This window comes from Lepisma saccharinum, chromosome 2 (assembly GCF_977018435.1).
Source record: "Lepisma saccharinum chromosome 2, izLepSacc3.1, whole genome shotgun sequence".
Classification (NCBI taxonomy): domain Eukaryota; kingdom Metazoa; phylum Arthropoda; class Insecta; order Zygentoma; family Lepismatidae; genus Lepisma; species Lepisma saccharinum.
The window spans coordinates 55,145,115-55,164,659 of NC_139230.1; the positions used below are offsets into that span (position 1 = coordinate 55,145,115).

Consider the following 19,545-nt stretch of genomic DNA (forward strand, 5'->3'; position numbering starts at 1 on the left):
ATTTAACAATTCATGTTCTTCAGGGAATATTTGCAAATTTTTATCATATTTGTACAATACCAGTTATTGGTATCAGTAAATATTATATCAGTGCTTTCTCAGTGTTGGCAAAAAATTCATATCAGTGCTTTCTCAGTTGGCAAAAATTTCATATCAGACCATCTATAACCTAACCCAACCCATTGTAATGGATGGATATAGATGTCAGCGGGAATTTCTCTTGTTTCCTAGTGCGCCAAGAATGTACACGACTTGCTCACATTGTGCATCGTTGATGTGCAGTGCGTATTTGTAAAGTTTAACAAAATTCTCGGAAGATGGTTCTGCAGCCGATCTCACATTTGGGAGCCTCAGTCGTAAGATTTAAAATTGTTTAAATTTCTACTTATTACTCAACAAAGTGGCAAAATAATGCCATTGTTATAAAAGGCATCCAGATATTAGTTGTTGAGTATTTTAAATTAATGTGTTTAGTATCTGAGGGGTTCCTGAATTTCATTGCACAGAGAGACGAATAAGCCTCCACTAGTGTACAATTTTTCACTTCTAAGTATTTGCACAATTTGCTCAACATTTTCATGGGAGAGGGAGGGAAAAGAATTTCCACTCCTTTTTGTTTAATTTTCATGTTGGAAGTGTTGGATTAGAACAACAAAGAGTTTGCCTACCGTGACAGATCCTATAACACGCATCACATTACAATGTAATTTATATAACAGTAAGGTAATTCTTGAGTGTGTATGAGTTAAAAGAAGGGAAGCTGTTGGGGGGAGATTGAAGAGTGGAACAGATAGTGTATATGGCTGCTCGAGTGTGGTAGAGTTTGGTGTCGGTGGTGAGGAGATACGTTTTTGTGGAAGAGTCATGGCAGTCAGGTCCTATTGCTAATTCAGCCTGACATTGAATGTGTGGTGGAGAAGTTTAGCCCAAGTATTCCATTGTGGTAAATTCCGGAGTGAAACCCAACGGAAAGGCATGCAAAAAGTTGCATCATCTTAATTACCAACATCGCCATGTCGAAGGTGAGGTGGTACAATTTCCTTACTTAATGTGGGATATCACTGTGTGATTAGTCGTCAAAAGTTCGTGGACTACATTGATGCACAGGTAAAGATATGATTTATCCGATTTATAAGAAAATGCTACTTGATATTAAGGACTGAAACCTGGGATCATTGTTATCATTACTGATCATCTTCGTCGATGTCAAGTTCTACTTTCTTGTGTTACTTTGGAACAGAAACAACTCTTCAGAAGGAAGAATTACATGCTGGACATGTCAAAAAATTTTCAAGAATAATATATGTGGATAAAATATCCTCTGAATAGAATGAAGCTTATTTAAACTTTGTAATATACCTCCAGTTTATATCATTCATATATTAAAATGTACAGGAATTGAAAAATAAAACTTCATTCTCACATGAGATATACATGAAAGATATGCATGTTTGTAAGGGCCGCATTGCATACGGCTCGTTCAGAGTATTGAGTTCACAATAATTAAACCAGTCAGTTTATAATTAGCTAATTTGAAAATTCTGTACACACAAATTTATGTTGGGGTTTAGGTAAAATTCAAGTCCATGGACATGAAAATTTCTGGTTAGGGAATTGTTTATTTTGATCTACATTGTTCTAATAAACACAGTGTTGTCAAATCAACTTGGTTACCTCATTCATCCCACATTATTGTCCAAGTGTGTGTGTGTTTTCTAACCATGTGTTCTCTTTCAGGAAGGGGGTTTTCGTGCATGCACTGGGCATGAATTTCTGTTAGTATAAATAATTTGACTGCTTGTAAATTTAACCAGAACAGTGAATTTTAGTATTTGTAGGGTTTCTCAGAATAAACATAAGCTGGAGAATTATGGGAAGATTCTCGTCGTGCTTGTTGTATATTGCTGTTAATGCATATGTGCGAGGGTCGTTATAAAACTATTCCTTAGGCTGTTTCATTTCAAAGTGTTGGGATCACTATTTTTTTTAGGAAATTTTTAATCGTGGTTTTTTGTACATCTGCAATGGCAATCACAATGCTGTGCTACTAAGCGCTGCCTGATGGAGGTGTTCAAAGTACCGGTTCAACTATTTTTTTAACTTTGAGATATTGGATTGGGGGTTAGTTATGGGTTAGTTATGGGGGTATTTTTGGGCACTAAGGATGCAGTGGAAGCCTCATAAGCCTGAGCTTGTTATACCATAACAAACAAATCATCATTTTTTTCTAAGTGTAAGCATTGAAAGATTAAGTTTAAAAGTCAAAGTAAGTCCACTTTATGTTCAGATAGGCTAATTGGAACTGGACCTACAGTTCAGTGTAGGATCTGAACCACTGCGTAGCTCTGCTGTGGAGCAAACCCAGGACAAGGGGAAGATTAAGGAAATTAAAGGATTAACTAACAATAAATCATCAAATAGCAGAAGAGTAATGTGTGATCCCCACCCCATTTTAACATTAAAGTTAAATTACATCCTTCCAAGACAAATGTATCAATAAATTTATAATGCATAATAGGAGACAACTAAAAGATCATCTACACTTGAGGAAAAGAGCAATAATATGCCACTAGGGAGAAGGAGACTATTAAAGAAAAGAACTTAAATTCTTATGCTTATTTGATTCATTGCCATTCTTCAGATTGAGAATGCAGGTACATGAAACATAGTATACAGGGTGATTCTAAAGTCACTATACATTTCTGCATGAACAGGATTTATTGTACAAAATACAATATGTACTGAAACATATATCACAGAAGGACACAAAATCAGTATAACTACTATGCCAACAAGCCACCACAGCCCGAAACACCTTCTCCAATATAGCTGGTGCAATCTCAGCAACTGTGGCCGTAATGCATTGTTTCAACTGGTCTATGCTGTGGATCTTCACCTCGTACACCTTAGACTTGATAAACCCTCAAATGAAAAAGTCTAAAGGGTCAGATCGAGGGGGGGGGGGGGCAACTCCCTGTTACAAGACACGACTAATCCATCTACCGGTGAAAACTTCATTTAGGTGATACGAACGATGATGGCAGAATGGGGTGGTGCATAGTAAGAAGCTTGGTGTGCCCCAATTCACCGTGCCATGAGCCACAGTTGGTAGATGCTGGGATTATGGATACTGAGTCACCTGGTTGATGCGGTGGGTCTACGTGTGATTGTGTCCTGTACACTTTTTACAATTTGTGGTGTTACGGCTGGCCTACCAGGATGTTCTTCATCCACAACACTACCTATTCACTTGAATTTGTTGACCAGGTTCTTAATAGCCAGCCTGGTGGGGCCTGGTTTTCTGAATTTCCAAGCGAAGTCCGTCTGCACCTGTTCATACGTCATTCCACGCAGATGAGCACAAACAACGGCTGTCCTTTCTTCTACTGTTAACTTTGCTTCACATAACATGCAAAAGAATTGTATTTTGTCACAATATCACTAAAATGTATAGTGACTTTAGAATCACCCTGTATAATGTTACAAGAAGACAATGATTCCAGATTTAGTCAACAAGTCAGATTTAAAAATAAAAAAAACTCTTTGAAATGCAATAACCTCAAAATTACCTGATGAGGAAGATGGAGGCTAAATGATTTAATCTTATGAACACCCCCCCCCCTCATATTTCTGACACTGCATGCAATGTTCTATTATAAAGACACCAAAATCAGATTTTACATGAACAAGCATACAAGTTTCTTTCTAAAAAAAAGCAGAAGTAATTACTAGGGCTGAGTCGATACTGATACCAGTGCCAATACTATCACCAATTCCCACCGATACCGATGCTTGAAAATTGTAATATTAAGAGTTTTCCAAAATATTGATTAAGGGGAGGAGATACAGTTTATTGTGCATTTATTTCAATATTGCCCAAATGGGTACTGCTACTAACAAAGATGCCTGGGTGTATCAAGAGTATGAATTTCTCTCCATGTTGCAAGTGGAAGCGTTTTTTTATGTTGATTATTAAAGCTGGAAATGATATTTGAAAAATATGAAATAAAGAATTTTCGGAATCGAAAGTATTCCTTATGGGGAATCAACTTCAACATCAAGTTGTGGCTGATCAAATGGGAGTTTTGATTTGATTTGATTTGATTTGATTTAGTTTATTTTACTTCGCGTTTTGTGCCTCTTGGCTAATTTGCGAAGATGGGGATGAGTGATGAAATGATGAAATTGATGAATGGACGTTCACAAACAACCACGCACGACCGGGATTCGAACCCGGGACCCTTGGCGTCGCAGTGCGATGTGCTAACTACTCGGCCACAGGGTCGGGCTGGGAGTTTCGACTTTTCTGCTTGACAATCACTTCTTCAAAACTGCCCTCTTCCCGTTGATATCATTTTCTATTCCATCGGAAGTTTGATATTCCCAAGATAACAAATCAAATAATACTCCCATATACCTAATGCATTTCTCCTTGCCTCCTGGCAGTGTTGCCGAACCTGGTGCGCATAAAAAAGCTAAATTTCACGTTAAATGAAGTTAAAACTGGCTTTCAAGGAGCTAGGTTTACGAAGTCTGGATAAAGTGCTTCCTAGAGTAATGTTAGTTGTCAAAATGGGTGGGGCGCTGCTATTACCGTTAACTCTAAATTGATGACAATTTATTCTTAGTTTTGACCATCTAGATCTGGCAGCATCCCCACCTCATGGTCGTATGAAATCAAAAATAAAGGATTCCCTGATAAGTATTATGCCAATTTCACGTCAACACAGTGCTATAAAAAAAAGTAGCTGGGGATATAAGACTGGGTAAGGCGACACAGCCAATATAACAATATCACGTGATGTGCAAAATGTATAATCATGGCAAAAGTTGGTTTATGTGGGCCGGAACCAGTGATGGTGTCACAGTGGAGCACGGGGGCAGGCACCCCGGTTAACAGCCAAACAAGTGCAAGAAAGAGCCAGATCTGGCTCCAGAAGAGCTAAGTTGGCAACACTGACTGAGGGAAAAGCTGGGCGGAGACTGTCCCGCATGCCCTTAATATTAGTGTGTAAGTATTTCACTCTAATTATATGCATCAATTTACAGAGATATTTGCTTTAAAATATTCAAGAATTACATCAGGATGATATTAAATTACATGTTATGTTGCCACAAAAATCAGTTTTTTTTTACACAAAACCTTGAATCTTGTATAATTTCCAGGATAATTATACTACACAAAAATGTCATGCAGTACTTTTGTGGAACCCGTGAAAGACCAAAATGACTGTGGATTCAATAATGACCATATACAAAACATGATGAAAAAAAGGTGAGAGAAAACAATTTACAGTTCTTCATTTTGAACAAAATTAAAACACACAGGAAGAATGTAAGTAATGTTGTGAAGAAAATATATATAATTTAAAAACTATTCAAACTTAAAAACAATGAGAAGTTTTATATGATCTTCTGTGTATATTAATTGAATGTCTGTTAGGTCAGATTATGACTATCAGTGTACATGTTCACTGTCATTTAAGCAACTTCTTATTTAGAAATTATCAATTATTAAATAAGTTGTTTGAAGTCAACCTACCTTGCGTGTGGGGCCTCTGCCAACAGGTGGTTCTCCAGTTGCTGTTTGGCGTATACAACAAACCATCAATTCAATCAAACTTGTTTCTTGTCTGTCATCCAAAGGTTCTTCTGCTGGTCCTGGTTCTTCTAATAAGAGATCTGTCATGCACTCCCAGTCTTTCATCATTTCGTTCGATTCTATTAAGGAGTCTACAAGATATGCACCATGTTCATGAAGCTGGAATGAACAAAAGTAGTTTTGAGACTGTAATTTTTGTTTTGAAAATTAACAAGCTTAATGAAATTTAATATCGGCACTGATTTAATACCAGCTCAGTTAATAAAATATGCTGGGATTTTGTTAATATGTAAAATTCATAAATTAATTTGTTTAATATGGAATAAAGAGGAAATTCCACTACAGTGGAAATAATTTATTATTGTTTCTGTGCTTAAAAAAGGTGATAAAATAAACTGCAATAATCGCTGTGGAATTTCTCTCCTCTCAACATTATATAAAATGTTATCTAAAATTCTTTTAACATTGATGTTGTACACATTATTGGAACTCAAGACATTTTATTGAACTACCAAGTAATAAATAATCACTACTTTGAAATGAAGAACAGAATTGATTGATTGATTGAGTGGGTGTTTTAAGTCCACTTTATGCACAGTAAGGCTAATCGGGACTGGGCCTACAGCTTAAAGTGGGATCCGAACCACTATGTGCCTCCACCGTGTATCGAACCCGGAACCCTTTGATTACAGAAGAACAGATTTGAAAATGACAAGATACAGTAACATATTTTCAACGAATCTCAGTGGAAACTTTTCTTATGAAAATAATTTACAAAATGTTTGATTCATGGTTTATATTCATCTTTCTTCAGTCAATATTTCAGTTCCTTTTGACCATGGAGTTTCCCTTTTCAAAAAAGCAGGTGCTTGAAAATAGCGGGTATGAATACCTGAAGACTCCAGTGTAAGTCATTATAGTTAAACTAGTAGAATTCAATGTATAGCTAGGACACTGTTAAGGTGTTAATTACCATATGCAGCTTAAAAATTTGACATTGGTGAGGCAAGTGTACGAAAACTGTACAAACAAGAAGAAAAGCTGAAGGCAGCTCCATCCAAGAAGCAGGCTTTCCAGGGGAAGCATTGCAAATATCCAGAAGTGAAGCAGTAGCTTTATAATTACATTATAGATTTGCAGTACTTGGGAAGTTATTTTCCATTATTTCTCACAGACCCGTACCCAGGATTTTTTTCAGGGGGGGAAGACCCAAAGACTGATTTTATAAACTTTCTCTAGGCACAGCATGTGTATTAATGTTGTAAACATATTATACACTATATATGCATTTCTGACTCAGGGGCGTACCCTTAAAAAAACAAAAAAAACTGGAAGGGTTTTTGATAGGGTCATAGTTGCCTCGAACGAAATAAACTTCTCCCTTCCATGAGGAAGAGGTCACAAGCAAGTGTAAAGAGAAAATTTATATATTTACAAGAAAGAAATAAAAAAAAGTCGGGACATGGAATGAAAGGAATGGACTTTCACGACTAAATCAGGATGTCTGATAGCCTTGCATCAATGGTTATAAAACTAAAATTGCCAAATATTGCAGACAGCAGAATTCTGGAGCCCATTCATATATGGGAGAGGGTGTGTAGAGAAATTTGCTCATTTTGATGCTAGGAATCCTTGAAGAATAACATTTTCTAACCTGTGATTTTTTTAAAAATTAAATAAAGATAGCCTACGAGAAGCAACATATGTCTGTGTGGTGATAGATGAGTGTTCACCCATTTTGCAAAATCAAACTGTATAATGATTTAACATACTAATAAATTAGAGTTGTACTTCAACTTTGCAAGTTAATCAAATGAATCAAGTTTGTTGAACATTTTTGAAAATAAATGAAAAATGAAAAGAAGGAATATTAACATAAAAGAAAGATTGTTGGGAAGATAAAACGAAATGTGTTTTCAGTTACAAATTCTGGCAAGCAAGCAAAAATCATGTAATTCACCTGACTTTTACAGGTTTTGAACGCTTTAAAAAAAAATCCTTTCTTTCCAATTACCTTCTCACTCACATCCTGGTTATCCTGACTCCTCCAGTTGTACAGGACATTCAGGTCAGTGCGAACCCTGTAAATTAATTATCTGAAGGAAACGGCCAAGATAAGTGACTTCACCCGGGCAGCATCTCTGCTGGCAAAATATTGTTTTGCTCTTTTCGCTTTTGGAATCTTACGAGGGGTAGTCATAAAGTTTTTATCACCTCGAAAAAATAAAGTTATGTAATGAATTTTTTGTATGTTTGGAGGTACAGATCTGCAGTCCTGGTACACATTGAAATCTCCACGCCACAGTACCGTAGCATGCCACTAGAGGAGCCAAAACAAAATGGCGCAGCCCATTGATAAAGTGGAGTATCGTGCAGTAATTCGTTTTCTGCATTTGAAGAGGAACAACGCTGCAACAATCCATGCTGAGTTGGTGGAAGTGTACGACTGCAATGCACCATCATATGACACAGTGGTTAGGTGGTGCAGACGCTTCCAGTGTGGTCAAACAAGTCTGAATGATGAAGAACGAATTGGCAGATAATCTCTCTGTGAAGAACCGGGAATCGCAAGAGAAGTGGAGGCCCTGGTGCTCGAAGACCAGCGTATCACAATCAAGGTAATAGCGGAAAAAGTGAAAATCAGTCATGGATCAGTTTTCAACATCTTGCACGACATTTTGAACATGACAAAGATTGCCGCCCGCTGGGTCACGCAACTGCTTACACCAATTCAAAAAGCCCGCCGAACCGAGGCAGCAGCAGAAATGTTGCAGCTGTGTCAGGCCAATCCAGATGACTTCTTTAGCCACCTAATCTCCATGGACAAGTGCTGGGTGAATCACTATGACCCCGAGACAAAGGAGCAAAGCAAGCAATGGAAACATGTGGATTCACCACCGCCGAAAAAAGCGAAGACCTAACCATCATCGGGCAAGGTGATGCTGAGTGTTTATTGGGACTGTCATGGTGTGGTGCTAACAGATTATGCTCGTAAGGGGCAAACCATCACAGAAGCATACTACCGAAATCTCCTGACGAGGTTACGAGAGACTGTCAAGATGAAGCGTAGCGGGAAGCTGTCCAAGGGGTATTTTTGCTCCATGACAACGCCCCAGCTCATTCTGCACAGGACACAGTCACACATGCTGCTTCTTTGGGCTATCAAATTTTGCCTCACCCCTCGTATTCACCTGACATGGCACCAAGTGACTTTCTTCCTCTTTCCTCGGATGAAGAAACCATTGCGTGCAGGCATTTCCAGAATGAAGACGAGGTGATTTTCAAGGTGGAACATTTCCAGAACAGCCGAAATGCAGACTTCTACAACCAAGGTCTCTACCAAGTCATCCATCATTGGAAAAAATGCGTCGCATTAAAAGGTGAATATGTAAAGAAGGACTAACACCATCACCAAGTTTCATGGTCGCAGCTTGATTTTTCGAGGTGATAATTAAAACTTTACGACTACCCCTCGTATTTGACAGTAAAAATAAATGCCAGTGGCAACCAAGGAGCTATTAAATGGAGTTGCATACATATGGGATAGAAAATGCAATTTGCAGCATCTTGCAACATCGAATTTTTTCGTCTTGATGTCCTCTACACAGTGTAAAAGTTGTCAGTCTTGTATGGTCACACCCTGTGTATTTATGCTCAAGACAATTACAAGTTGAAAAGAATAAAAGTTGCAGTAAAATAAATTCAGATTGACTGAATCTCATAAATAATATTGTACTTATTTTCTTGAGTATTTTGGGAAAATAACAATATCTGTTGAAAGTACTTCAGGCAATCTTTTGCCCCCAAATTCTAGCAACGATTCTGCTGCGAAGTGGATTATCCTATTTACATTTAATCGTAAGCCATTCTATGATTGGCAGAATCGATATCAGTTGCAGAAAAACCCTGATGCTGGAGAAAGATAAAGGTTTTATGCTTCTGCTCAGTGGCGGTGAAAAGGGATCAAACCTTGCAGTACTGGCGGAGAGCTAAATGCACCCCCTTCCCCTTATATGGTTAGTTTTGTATTGCAGTCATTGAGAAACCTTTGTTCCATAATGTAAAAAGCATACAAAATTCCCCTTTATGCAAATTAATGTGAAAAATTAGTGACACTGTAATAGAAGAAACCATTCAATAATCAAGGAGTTCCTATTTCTCAAGTGTCAAACAACTGTTTTTGACTCATAAAAAAATTCAGACAATTTTTAAAATGTACACAGTATTCTACAGAAAGTCGTACATAACTAGTACAATGTCTACAGTGGCGCAAGAGTCTTCCTTTATAGCACGTAGTGTCCGAGCCGAGACGAAAAAAGTCAGGACATGGATTGAAAGGAAGGGACTTTCCCGACTAAATCGGGACATCTGATAGCCTTGCATCAATGGTTATAAAACTTAAATTGCCAAATATTGCAGACAGCAGAATTCTGGAGCCCATTCATTTGTGCAAGAACAAAATCGAAATTCTTGCAAAATTTGAAAAATCATCGTTACTTTCATAGGTTTTTATACGTTCAAATGAAAAATTTTCATGGATCAAGGGTAATACCCCCCTTGGGTATGGGCCTGATTTCTCACATGACAAATTCCAATGATATGGCTTCCATGTGACAGGAGGTGCACACGCGATGACTGCTAGAATGGTGCTGGTTTGCTGAGTAACACAAAACTTTCCGATAGAAGGTGAAACAACATGAGAAACAGCAATTTTACTTCTTGTGTTTCTTTTAGATTATTGATTCTATAGAAATTCAACCTGACTGGTAGAAACACCTGAAAGTAAACGTCTTACACTGTGGTAGCAATTTTTAGCATAGTTGTTTTTGATTGTTTAGCTTTGAACATGGAAAAACCCAAGGGCATAATTTGAATTTATGCCTGTTGATATGTACAGATGGGGGACAAAATAATACGAACACCTGTGAAAAAGTATGCCACATTTCACACCGGCAGTACAGCAGCACCACCTGGCACTGAAGTCTGCCACCTAGTGGCTGTGAAGGGGAAGGTATTAGTTTGCCAACAGCAGTCATTGGTGGTGCATTCGTCTATCATACGCTCTCAAGAGACACTGCAATGTCAGACCTGACAGAGTTCCAAAGAGGCATGATTGTTGGAGCACGTTCAGCTGGAGCCATGGTGACTGAAACCTCAAAGCTTGTTGGGTGTGCAAGGAGCACAGTATCAGCCGTTATGGTAGTGTACACAACACAAGGTAAGATGGCGTCTTCAAAGCACAACAGTGGACGAAAGACAAAGCTTGCTGCTCGGGATAGGAGGGTGTTGAAGCGCATAGTGGCCCGAAAGCACAAGCAATCGTTATCCGAGATAACATCTGAAATGAACAGGCATCTCCAGGACCCCATTTCAACCAAAACTGTCAAAAGGGAACTCCATGCTGCAAACATTCATGGCCGAGTGGCAATTCGTAAGCCATTGGTGACATCACGTAATGCTGTCAAGCGACGCCAATGGTGGAGAGCTCACAGAAGTTGGTCCCCACAGCAGTGGCAACAAGTCATCTGGTCTGATGAATCAACATTCACGTTATTTCAGACCACGGGGCGCGTTTATGTGTGGAGAACGCCTCGAGATGCATTTCATCCTGACTGCCTCTTGCCGACTGTGAAGCATGGAGGTGGGTCCATTATGGTATGGGGCACGATATCTTGGCATGGTGTGGGACCACTTGTTTTTCTGCATGGGAAGATCAATGCCAGTCACTATCGCAGCATTCTGGGGGATCATCTCCATCCTTTTGTCCAGACTTTATTTCCTAGGGACCGACCACTTTTTCAAGACGACAACGCTCCTATCCACACTGCTGGGTCTGTCCAAACATGGTTTGAAGAACATGACGATGAAGTAGGACATCTTGAATGGCCCCCACAGTCTCCTGACCTGAACATTATAGAACATTTGTGGGGATATTTGGAGTCCAAACTTCATGCTCGAAGTCCGCCTCCAGCCACACTTTCGGAATTGGAGACTGCTCTGGAGGAAGAATGGCTCCATATTCCCTTAAACATTGTGCATGACCTCTATGCGTCCATCCCACGTCGCATACAAAGTGTACTTCAGTCACAGGGTGACTATTAATAACGATTTTCTCTACATTCACAGGTGTTCGTATTATTTTGTCCCCCATCTGTACATGTTATATGCAGTGACCAACAGAAGTTAGCATCTGTTCCTGACAAGTTTCTAACATGGAAATGAGTCTTGAGGAAGTTGTTTTCCATTATTTCTCATGCGACAAATACCGACGACATGGCTCCCATGTGATGGATGGGAAGTGCCCACTCGAAATTTACCAAAATGGGGCCACTTTGCTTGGTGATGAAAAACAGTCCAATAAAAGATAAAAAAAACAACAACATGGAAGCAATTTTTAATGACACTGTTTACAATATTTTCCAGTGAACATAATAAACCCATGGGTGTAATTTGTAATTGTGCCTGTTGGTGTATGTGCTACACACAGTTACATAATTAGAGGTACATAATAATAATAATAATAATAATAATAATAATTTTTATTGTAGAAACATGTGAGAACATCACATGTATTATAATCGTCAGAAATATACATATAAAGTATCTATAGATCTTACAAAAAAAAAAAACATCCAAAAAGCATTTTAGAAACGTAACACCACTTACATAAATTTAGTAGTTAACATTATTGTTTTACAATCATAACTATTTTACCTAATACAATTAATTTCAAAGAATTCTTCTACTCTATATATACAGTTATTGGTTAATATTTTTTGTAATTTTTGGTAAATAAAAAAGCAAAATTTTGGTACAAAAACAGTCAATTTCGGGTTCAAAAGCAGTAAATAAAATGAAATTTAGGTGTTATAGCGGTGAATAAATCAGATCAAAAGCAGTGTATAAAATTACAGTTTGGTTTTAAAATTGTGAATATTGATAGATTTAATTTAAAAACTTAACTTATTGCACAAAATAAATATATCCCTTCTAATAGCACATTTATGTAGCTACCACAGTAGGAATATACTTAAATATTCCTGTGCAAAAGAGTCCATTTTTGCTTCTCAAATATTTACAGCAAAAATTAATCAATTTTCCGTGAATTGCATAACTCATAGGATAATTCAAACTTCAGAAAGTATTGCGTTGGTAAATAAACACTTAATTTCGTGTTTTAGAGTCTATTTCACATTTTGAACTTCATTTCGCATTATTTCATGACAAAACAGGGTGGGGAAAATGCACCTCACACCTTTCAGAAACATGAAAAATTAACATTACAATATATAATTTCACATTTCGGATTTTCGTCAAAAACGAAATATGCATGTCTCTAGACATAATACACGTGGTTTCATTTTAGCTGTTGGAATTACTTCATGTGTAACATGTAACACAGTTTTTTGTGCGAAAAATTTTGGAAAAAAGTGTACCTTATATGTGATATAAAAATGTACATGCACTGTGTGTAGAACCCAATCAAACACATTTTCCAGCTTTATGTGAAAAAAAAAAAAAAAAAAACTAAAATAACCTCATCCAGGCTGTATTTTTATTGAAAAAAGAACAGGGAAAATGGACAACCAAAATTTTGGAAGGTCAAAAGAATATTCCAGGAAGCTGATTTACATGCATACACAAGAACAATAAAAAAGTTGCATTGTACCATGCCATGAAGGCACATAGGAACGTGAAAGTTGGACCTCACACATTCTCAATCTTTGCCACAGTGGAGGTGATGTGATTAGCAAAAAGGTCTGGCTACCCCCCCCCCCTGCCCAAGGCAGTGATTGATTATAAAGGCTGGGTGAGCTCCAAAAGAACTTTATGTTATGCAGATATTGATTCCACCCAAGATCATCCACAGTGGACTGCACTAGACCTGGAACAAACCTGTTTGCGAGAAATCACTTCTAAAATATCATGCAACCTGTGCAACAAATTTTCTGCTTGGGAATGTTACCTTACTAGCAGACCACCTTGCTCCTGCCACTTTCTAAACCTGCCAGGTACCCACTCTACTGAGATAACAAGCAAGTCTCAGTGGGTTCTTTCAATCAAATGCACACCCTGCCCCTCCCACTGCATGACATAGCTGCTTCTTGTAGAACTGTAGCAGGTGCAAACCTTTCTGTAATGTTGCCAACTGCAATGGATTTCCAGTACATAGAAAGGGAACTCAAAGCTTGATAAGCCACATCACAGATGAGATTTAAAAATGGTGCTACTTTGCTACTTTTTCACACCCATATACACATTGAAACAGGTTTTCCGTAATGCATTCTCCATAAGAATATGCCATAAGCAACTAATGTATGTAACCAGTTAACACAATTCTAAAAATCTGTTTTTGTGAGATTTATTTCTCTCTGTCGCCTCAAAGGCCAAGACCATTGAATGCTGGACTCACAATCTTGTCACCCGCAATCCCAGGTTCCAGTTCTGGTGTGGGGCATGGCTATTCTATTGTGATTGTTCCTCTATCAATTTTATCCAGTCACCATTCAACCTCAAGTCACGATTAGCCCATTTTGTGTACTCTCGCAACAAGTGCTCAGTGAGATGCTTCAGTCCAGTGGGCATAATTGTGAGTGACAGGAGGTCCATAATTAAAACCTTCTTGGTTTGAGCGACATTTTGATCATACATCAAACTTACTGATAAAAATAAACTCACAAACCTTAATTGCTTTACCACAAATCTGAAGGGAAGCATCCCAAAATATTTTTATGTTCGTATGATGTTTAACACGTATGATTTTGACCTTTTTTAAATTTATATTTATGAAGAGATTTTCTCAGGATATCAACCAGGTGATTTTCAGATAGGCTTGCAAGCTATCGAGAGCTACCATCACTCTCATCTTCAGGGATGACGAGATCTCTGGTTGATATCCCAAGAAAACCTCTTCATCATTTGCACCAAGAAAGCTTCAAGAATTAACTCTCCTTTCATATTTACCTTTCACTATGGAGGATTAATCAGAATATAAGTTACAAAGCACCTCAATGAACCTGCTGAAACAACTTTAATTTTTCCTCTATTATATCCAAACCTTTATTATATGTATTTGCATTTTTGTATTTTTCGTAGATCTGAACTACCACCTGCCTCCATGAAGGAGTGAACCTGGGGAAACCTTACAAAGCACCTCAATGAACCTGCTGAAACAACTTTAATTTTTCCTCTATTATATCCAAACCTTTATTATTTGTATTTGCATTTTGTATTTTTCGTAGATCCGAACTACCACTTGCCTCCATGAAGGAGTGAACCTGGGGAAACCTTGATGTGACAAGAGTTATTACTACACCATTGGGAAGGTCACCTGTAATCCAATTAAGTACTCCTTGACAGGAAACTAAAAAAAAAAAAAGAATCTCATGCACAGGCCAGGACTAAAACAAGTCACATTCAATGCAGATGTCATGAGTCAACCACTCAATGTGCTTGGCCACTGAGGATTCAAAAGACACCCTTATAATCTTGCTACAAACATGCTGTTCTGTGGAACAGGTTAAGACACCATGTGATGGAAGAATATAAGTTTTTGATACAGAATTTTCAGCATGTCCAATCTTTTATTTAAATAAATGAAGCCATAAATGTGGCATGCATTTCCTGGCAATAAAATGTCTAAGTAATAGATTTTCCTTGGAGAAGATAGCCCCCTTCTAGCGCTTCATGATTTAGGAGCTAAACAAGTAGGCAACACTGGCTGCAACTGTTAATGTGGCGGCAAGTTTTGCAGACCTTCTGGGTCTTGTTGAATGCCCAGTTACCTTATAAGCGCAAAGTGCCTTGAAGAGGAGGAACCTGGGTAAAGACAAGTGGACTCATTGGCACAGGCTGGGCAGCAGGAAAACCTGTTCTAATGGGCAGGAGGGAGTGAGTTGGAGAAAATGGGATTTTGCAGTGCTCTGATCACTCACACTTGAACGCAGGTCTCCCACATAGAATTCACATGCCATACCAACTGGGCCACCATGGCATGTACAATTACAATAGTAAGTGCTGACGAAGGGTGATTTATCATGGACTCAATCAGTTATCACTTGAAGAAATCAAACTCGTGAGCATATCAGGTAGCACATAAAAACACATTTTGTCATGAATTGTGTGCACAGCCATTTTTCCTTCGCATACTTTACAGCAGTATTACATGTATGTACTCATAATTTTTAAAAAAACTACAACAATAAGTGGAGAAGGGTTACATAATTTAGAACTACATAATTTGTATTCATGTCCAGATATTATTAGAATAATTAAATCAAGAAGACTTAGGTGGGTAGATCATGTGGCACGAATGGGAGAGGAAAGAAGAGTATACAGGATTCTTCTTGAGAAACTTGATGGTAAGAGGCCTGTAGGAAGGGCAAGACAAAGATGGAGGGATAAAGTTGAGATGGACCTAAAGGAAATCGGTAAGGATGGAAAAGATTGGATTGATCTTGCCCAGGATAGGGACAGATGGAAGGCTTGTGTTGCTGCAGCCAAAAGCCTTCAGGTTTAAGAAGGCTAGAGAGTTAGTTAGTCAGAACAATAAATGGAAAAAGTGTATATTTATGTGCATAAACTTGACTGCTTATTAAGAGTTGCTTAGCTCAAAAACAAGATAAAGAACAATCAATTTCTACTGCATGTTGCAAAACACACTTTCCTCTGATTATACAATTGAACAAGTCAACCTGTATGTTCTTACCTCAGATTCAATAAAGAATTGGACCAAATCCCTAATTAGAGGTGTGTTTGGAAGGCGCTTTTTCCCTCTTTTTGTCCTAATTCCTACCAAATTGTCTTCTTCATCCAAGATGAAAAGTCGTTCATTTAGGAATTCGCCTGCAGCCTGTGCAACAGCACGATGAGATGAATAAACTAGTTCATAAACATATTCACAATCTTTGTCTGTGAGAATGTCTCGATGATGTCTGAAATATAACAGCACAAATATTTCATGACAACCTTTGAATAAGGAAATATAACTTTTTAGAATATGAACTTCTATTTGGCTGAAGTTTTTCCTTATAAAATTGATAAATCAACAATGTTCGAGAAGTAAATTGTTTCACACTTGGTTTCAACACACAAATATTTGTAATTATATTTTATTAGTTATTCCTAAATTGTTTCAGTATGTATGGGCAATGTATGCATCACAATTTCAAGCTCAATGCAAATTAAATAACAAAACACATTGCATTTTGTTACAGCCTACACAAACTTCATATTTTTCTAGGAAAACAAAACATTTCAACTTGCCAAACTTGATTTGATTTTTAAATACACAATAGAAAATTACTAACTTTTCCACGCAGCTTATTTCTAAAGGGTATATTAATTTTGGTGACATTGCCACCATCAACATGGAAACTGGCCTGCTTGCAACAACTGCATTATCTTTAAAATGCCAAGGACCTTCTCTTCCACCACCTGTTCCTCCAACTTCCCCTCCTCTCCTGCCAGTCTGATTCTCTGGGATCTGCTGACAGTATCAGTGTTTTGTCTGGTGGCTTCAAAGGTGTTGCATGCTAATACCTGCTTCTAACAGAAATGAACCAGCAAGGCTGTTTTTCTTTGATAATAACCAAATACAAGCACCTGGCTCAAAACCAGAACTTAAAAGGCAAGCGCAACTTTCTCTTATTACACTGGTGCCTTCTTATTATCAAAACTTATCTAACGGCTAGAGCAACATATCTAATGTAAATAAATGATCAAGATTATGTAAAAAACTGGGCATATTTTGGGATCAAAAGTGGAATTCCTACATTGATAATGATGATAACTGTGTTCATACATGACGTGTGAAGTAGAGATGGCCAAATCCATTTTCTCTCAATGGAGTATATGATTGTAAAATAAGGAAGACAAAACTTTCTTAATAAATTCTACCCGAAAAAACGGAAAAATTGTTAAACCTCTCTCTCCAAAATTCAGATTGCATCTGAAATCTGGGTACCAAAATTTCTAACTTTCCGGAATCCTGATATTTTTGGCCATGACTGGTGCGAAAGTAAGATACAGTAGGGAAAAGGTTCTGTCTGAGTAAGTATGTCTGTCACCTTGAGAACAAAAAACTTGATCAATCTTGTCATTTGTAAACATAGTAAACACAAAACAACAGGCAGTACTTCTTGTTTTGTAAAGCAAGAATATTTTTTCTTAAATCGATATTTGAAAATTAAAAGGAGAAATACTATGAAGGAAATACAATGGATATAGAAATGCTTTTTTTTTCAGTTCTTTTTAACACAAACCATGGGGAAATTTATGCTTTTGCTTACTAATATTTTTTTTATTATGCACCATTACTTTCATGTATTCTGTGTAAGTTGCATTGCCAAGCTCTTCAATATGTGTTTTTCTCTTAAAAACAAGAGTGTTGCATGCTTTACAGAGCTGGGCATTCTGAGAAGTTTCATCTTGACATTACAGAAACCCTGCCATGTTTGTAAACAAGGGGGGCTGAAAAAAAGTTATCTTATGACCAGACCTTCAAGAGTGGGGGAAAAGCAGTCGAAGGACCTTGGATTCGCAGACCTGCTGCGATGACCTGGCCCACCTGACACCATTGTACTCAACAGGAAACATAGTGGGATGGTTGGGTACGGGGGTAGGCTCTCCTTTCGATGCACTAAACTTAGCGAATCTCCTGTATATTTCTAGCAGTTTCATGCTGTCACTTGACTAATTTCACTCAAATATGCAAATATTCTGACTTATTTTTTTACTTCTTCTCTAAAATATTTAAAAAGCAATATTTTTATTATTTTCCTTTGTCATCGCCGCATCTCCCGATGATGGGACACCTCCTTCGGCTCTGCAAGTCTCCACTGTGAACTGAATCCAGGACAGTATATAAAGACAATTACCCTTTGACAATAAGTGATCACCCCTCATCTCAGACTTCTGAAACTAGCAACAAATTGCAAGTTAACAGAGTAAATGAAGATCCCACCCAATCCAACTCATAAATTAAACCTGATGCATAGAAGCTACAAGCAGTCACCTGCACTCTTTATTCATGGGCCCCTGAAAAATGTAAAATTGTGGTTCCACCGTAAATAGAAGCCAGATAAATGTCTGTACTTTCAAAAATGTTAAAACTGGAGAAAAAACACTTGAACTGACATAAAATTATCCTTCTAAAAGATTGGCAAGGCACACACTTACTTCAATATGCTAATTACAAGCCAAATTGCATGAACAGCAACTTCATTCTCTTTATCTAAGGTCATTGATACAATGCGGTCTTTGAATTTGCTGGTAAATAATTCCAGTTTTCCCTTAAGTTCTTCTGAAGCATATAATGGTTGAAGAGCCTATGAAGAAAAAATAAATCATGTATGTAATAACGGAATGTTTTCCAACTGAAAAAAAAGATGCTTCACACACAATTTGACATGAGAAGTTGGAATTGTACTTAAGTTTCATAATCCATAACAAATAAAATATTAGGTACTTTTCAAGGAATGAAATTTGATATATTTACTATGATGCATGCAGTTTTAGGATGGGCTGATATAAAATTTTGACATACCAATAAAGTACAAATATAAAATTTACCGATACCGATAATCAATATTCTACCCATCAGATATAAAATTCCAAATGGTCCTTGAAGAATCTGAATGGTTCACTGACCTCCTTAACCCCTTCCCTGTGTTCGGCGTAATATTACGCCCTTGGTCACTATAGCTTATTCTGTGTTGGGCATAATATTATGCCCGCGAACATCTCTGACTGAAGTAACCTGTGTTGAATGGAATAATACATTCCCCATGAAGTTGAAGAAGGGAAACTAAAGAAAAGGGAAAATAATGTGGTATATGAAGCAACTGGTAAAATTATGCTGATGAAATGGAAGGATACACGCGAAGTGCGTATACTCAGTACTACTCATGAAGACACAGAAGTACCTGTTATGAGGAAAGGCA

At 37.6% G+C, this 19,545-nt stretch overlaps 1 protein-coding gene across 1 annotated transcript in view; it reads right to left on the bottom strand.

Annotated features, from left to right (window-relative positions):
• Positions 1 to 19,545, bottom strand: part of LOC145984041 (cohesin subunit SA-2-like) — a 129,301-nt gene that overhangs the window by 54,327 nt on the left and 55,429 nt on the right. Inside the window, exons 10-12 of the mRNA XM_083117381.1 lie at positions 18,782 to 18,930; positions 16,311 to 16,536; positions 5,543 to 5,761 (exon numbers count right to left, since the gene is read on the bottom strand). Coding sequence (XP_082973507.1) covers positions 5,543 to 5,761; positions 16,311 to 16,536; positions 18,782 to 18,930 — 594 coding nt within the window. The remainder of the gene's footprint in view (positions 1 to 5,542; positions 5,762 to 16,310; positions 16,537 to 18,781; positions 18,931 to 19,545) is intronic.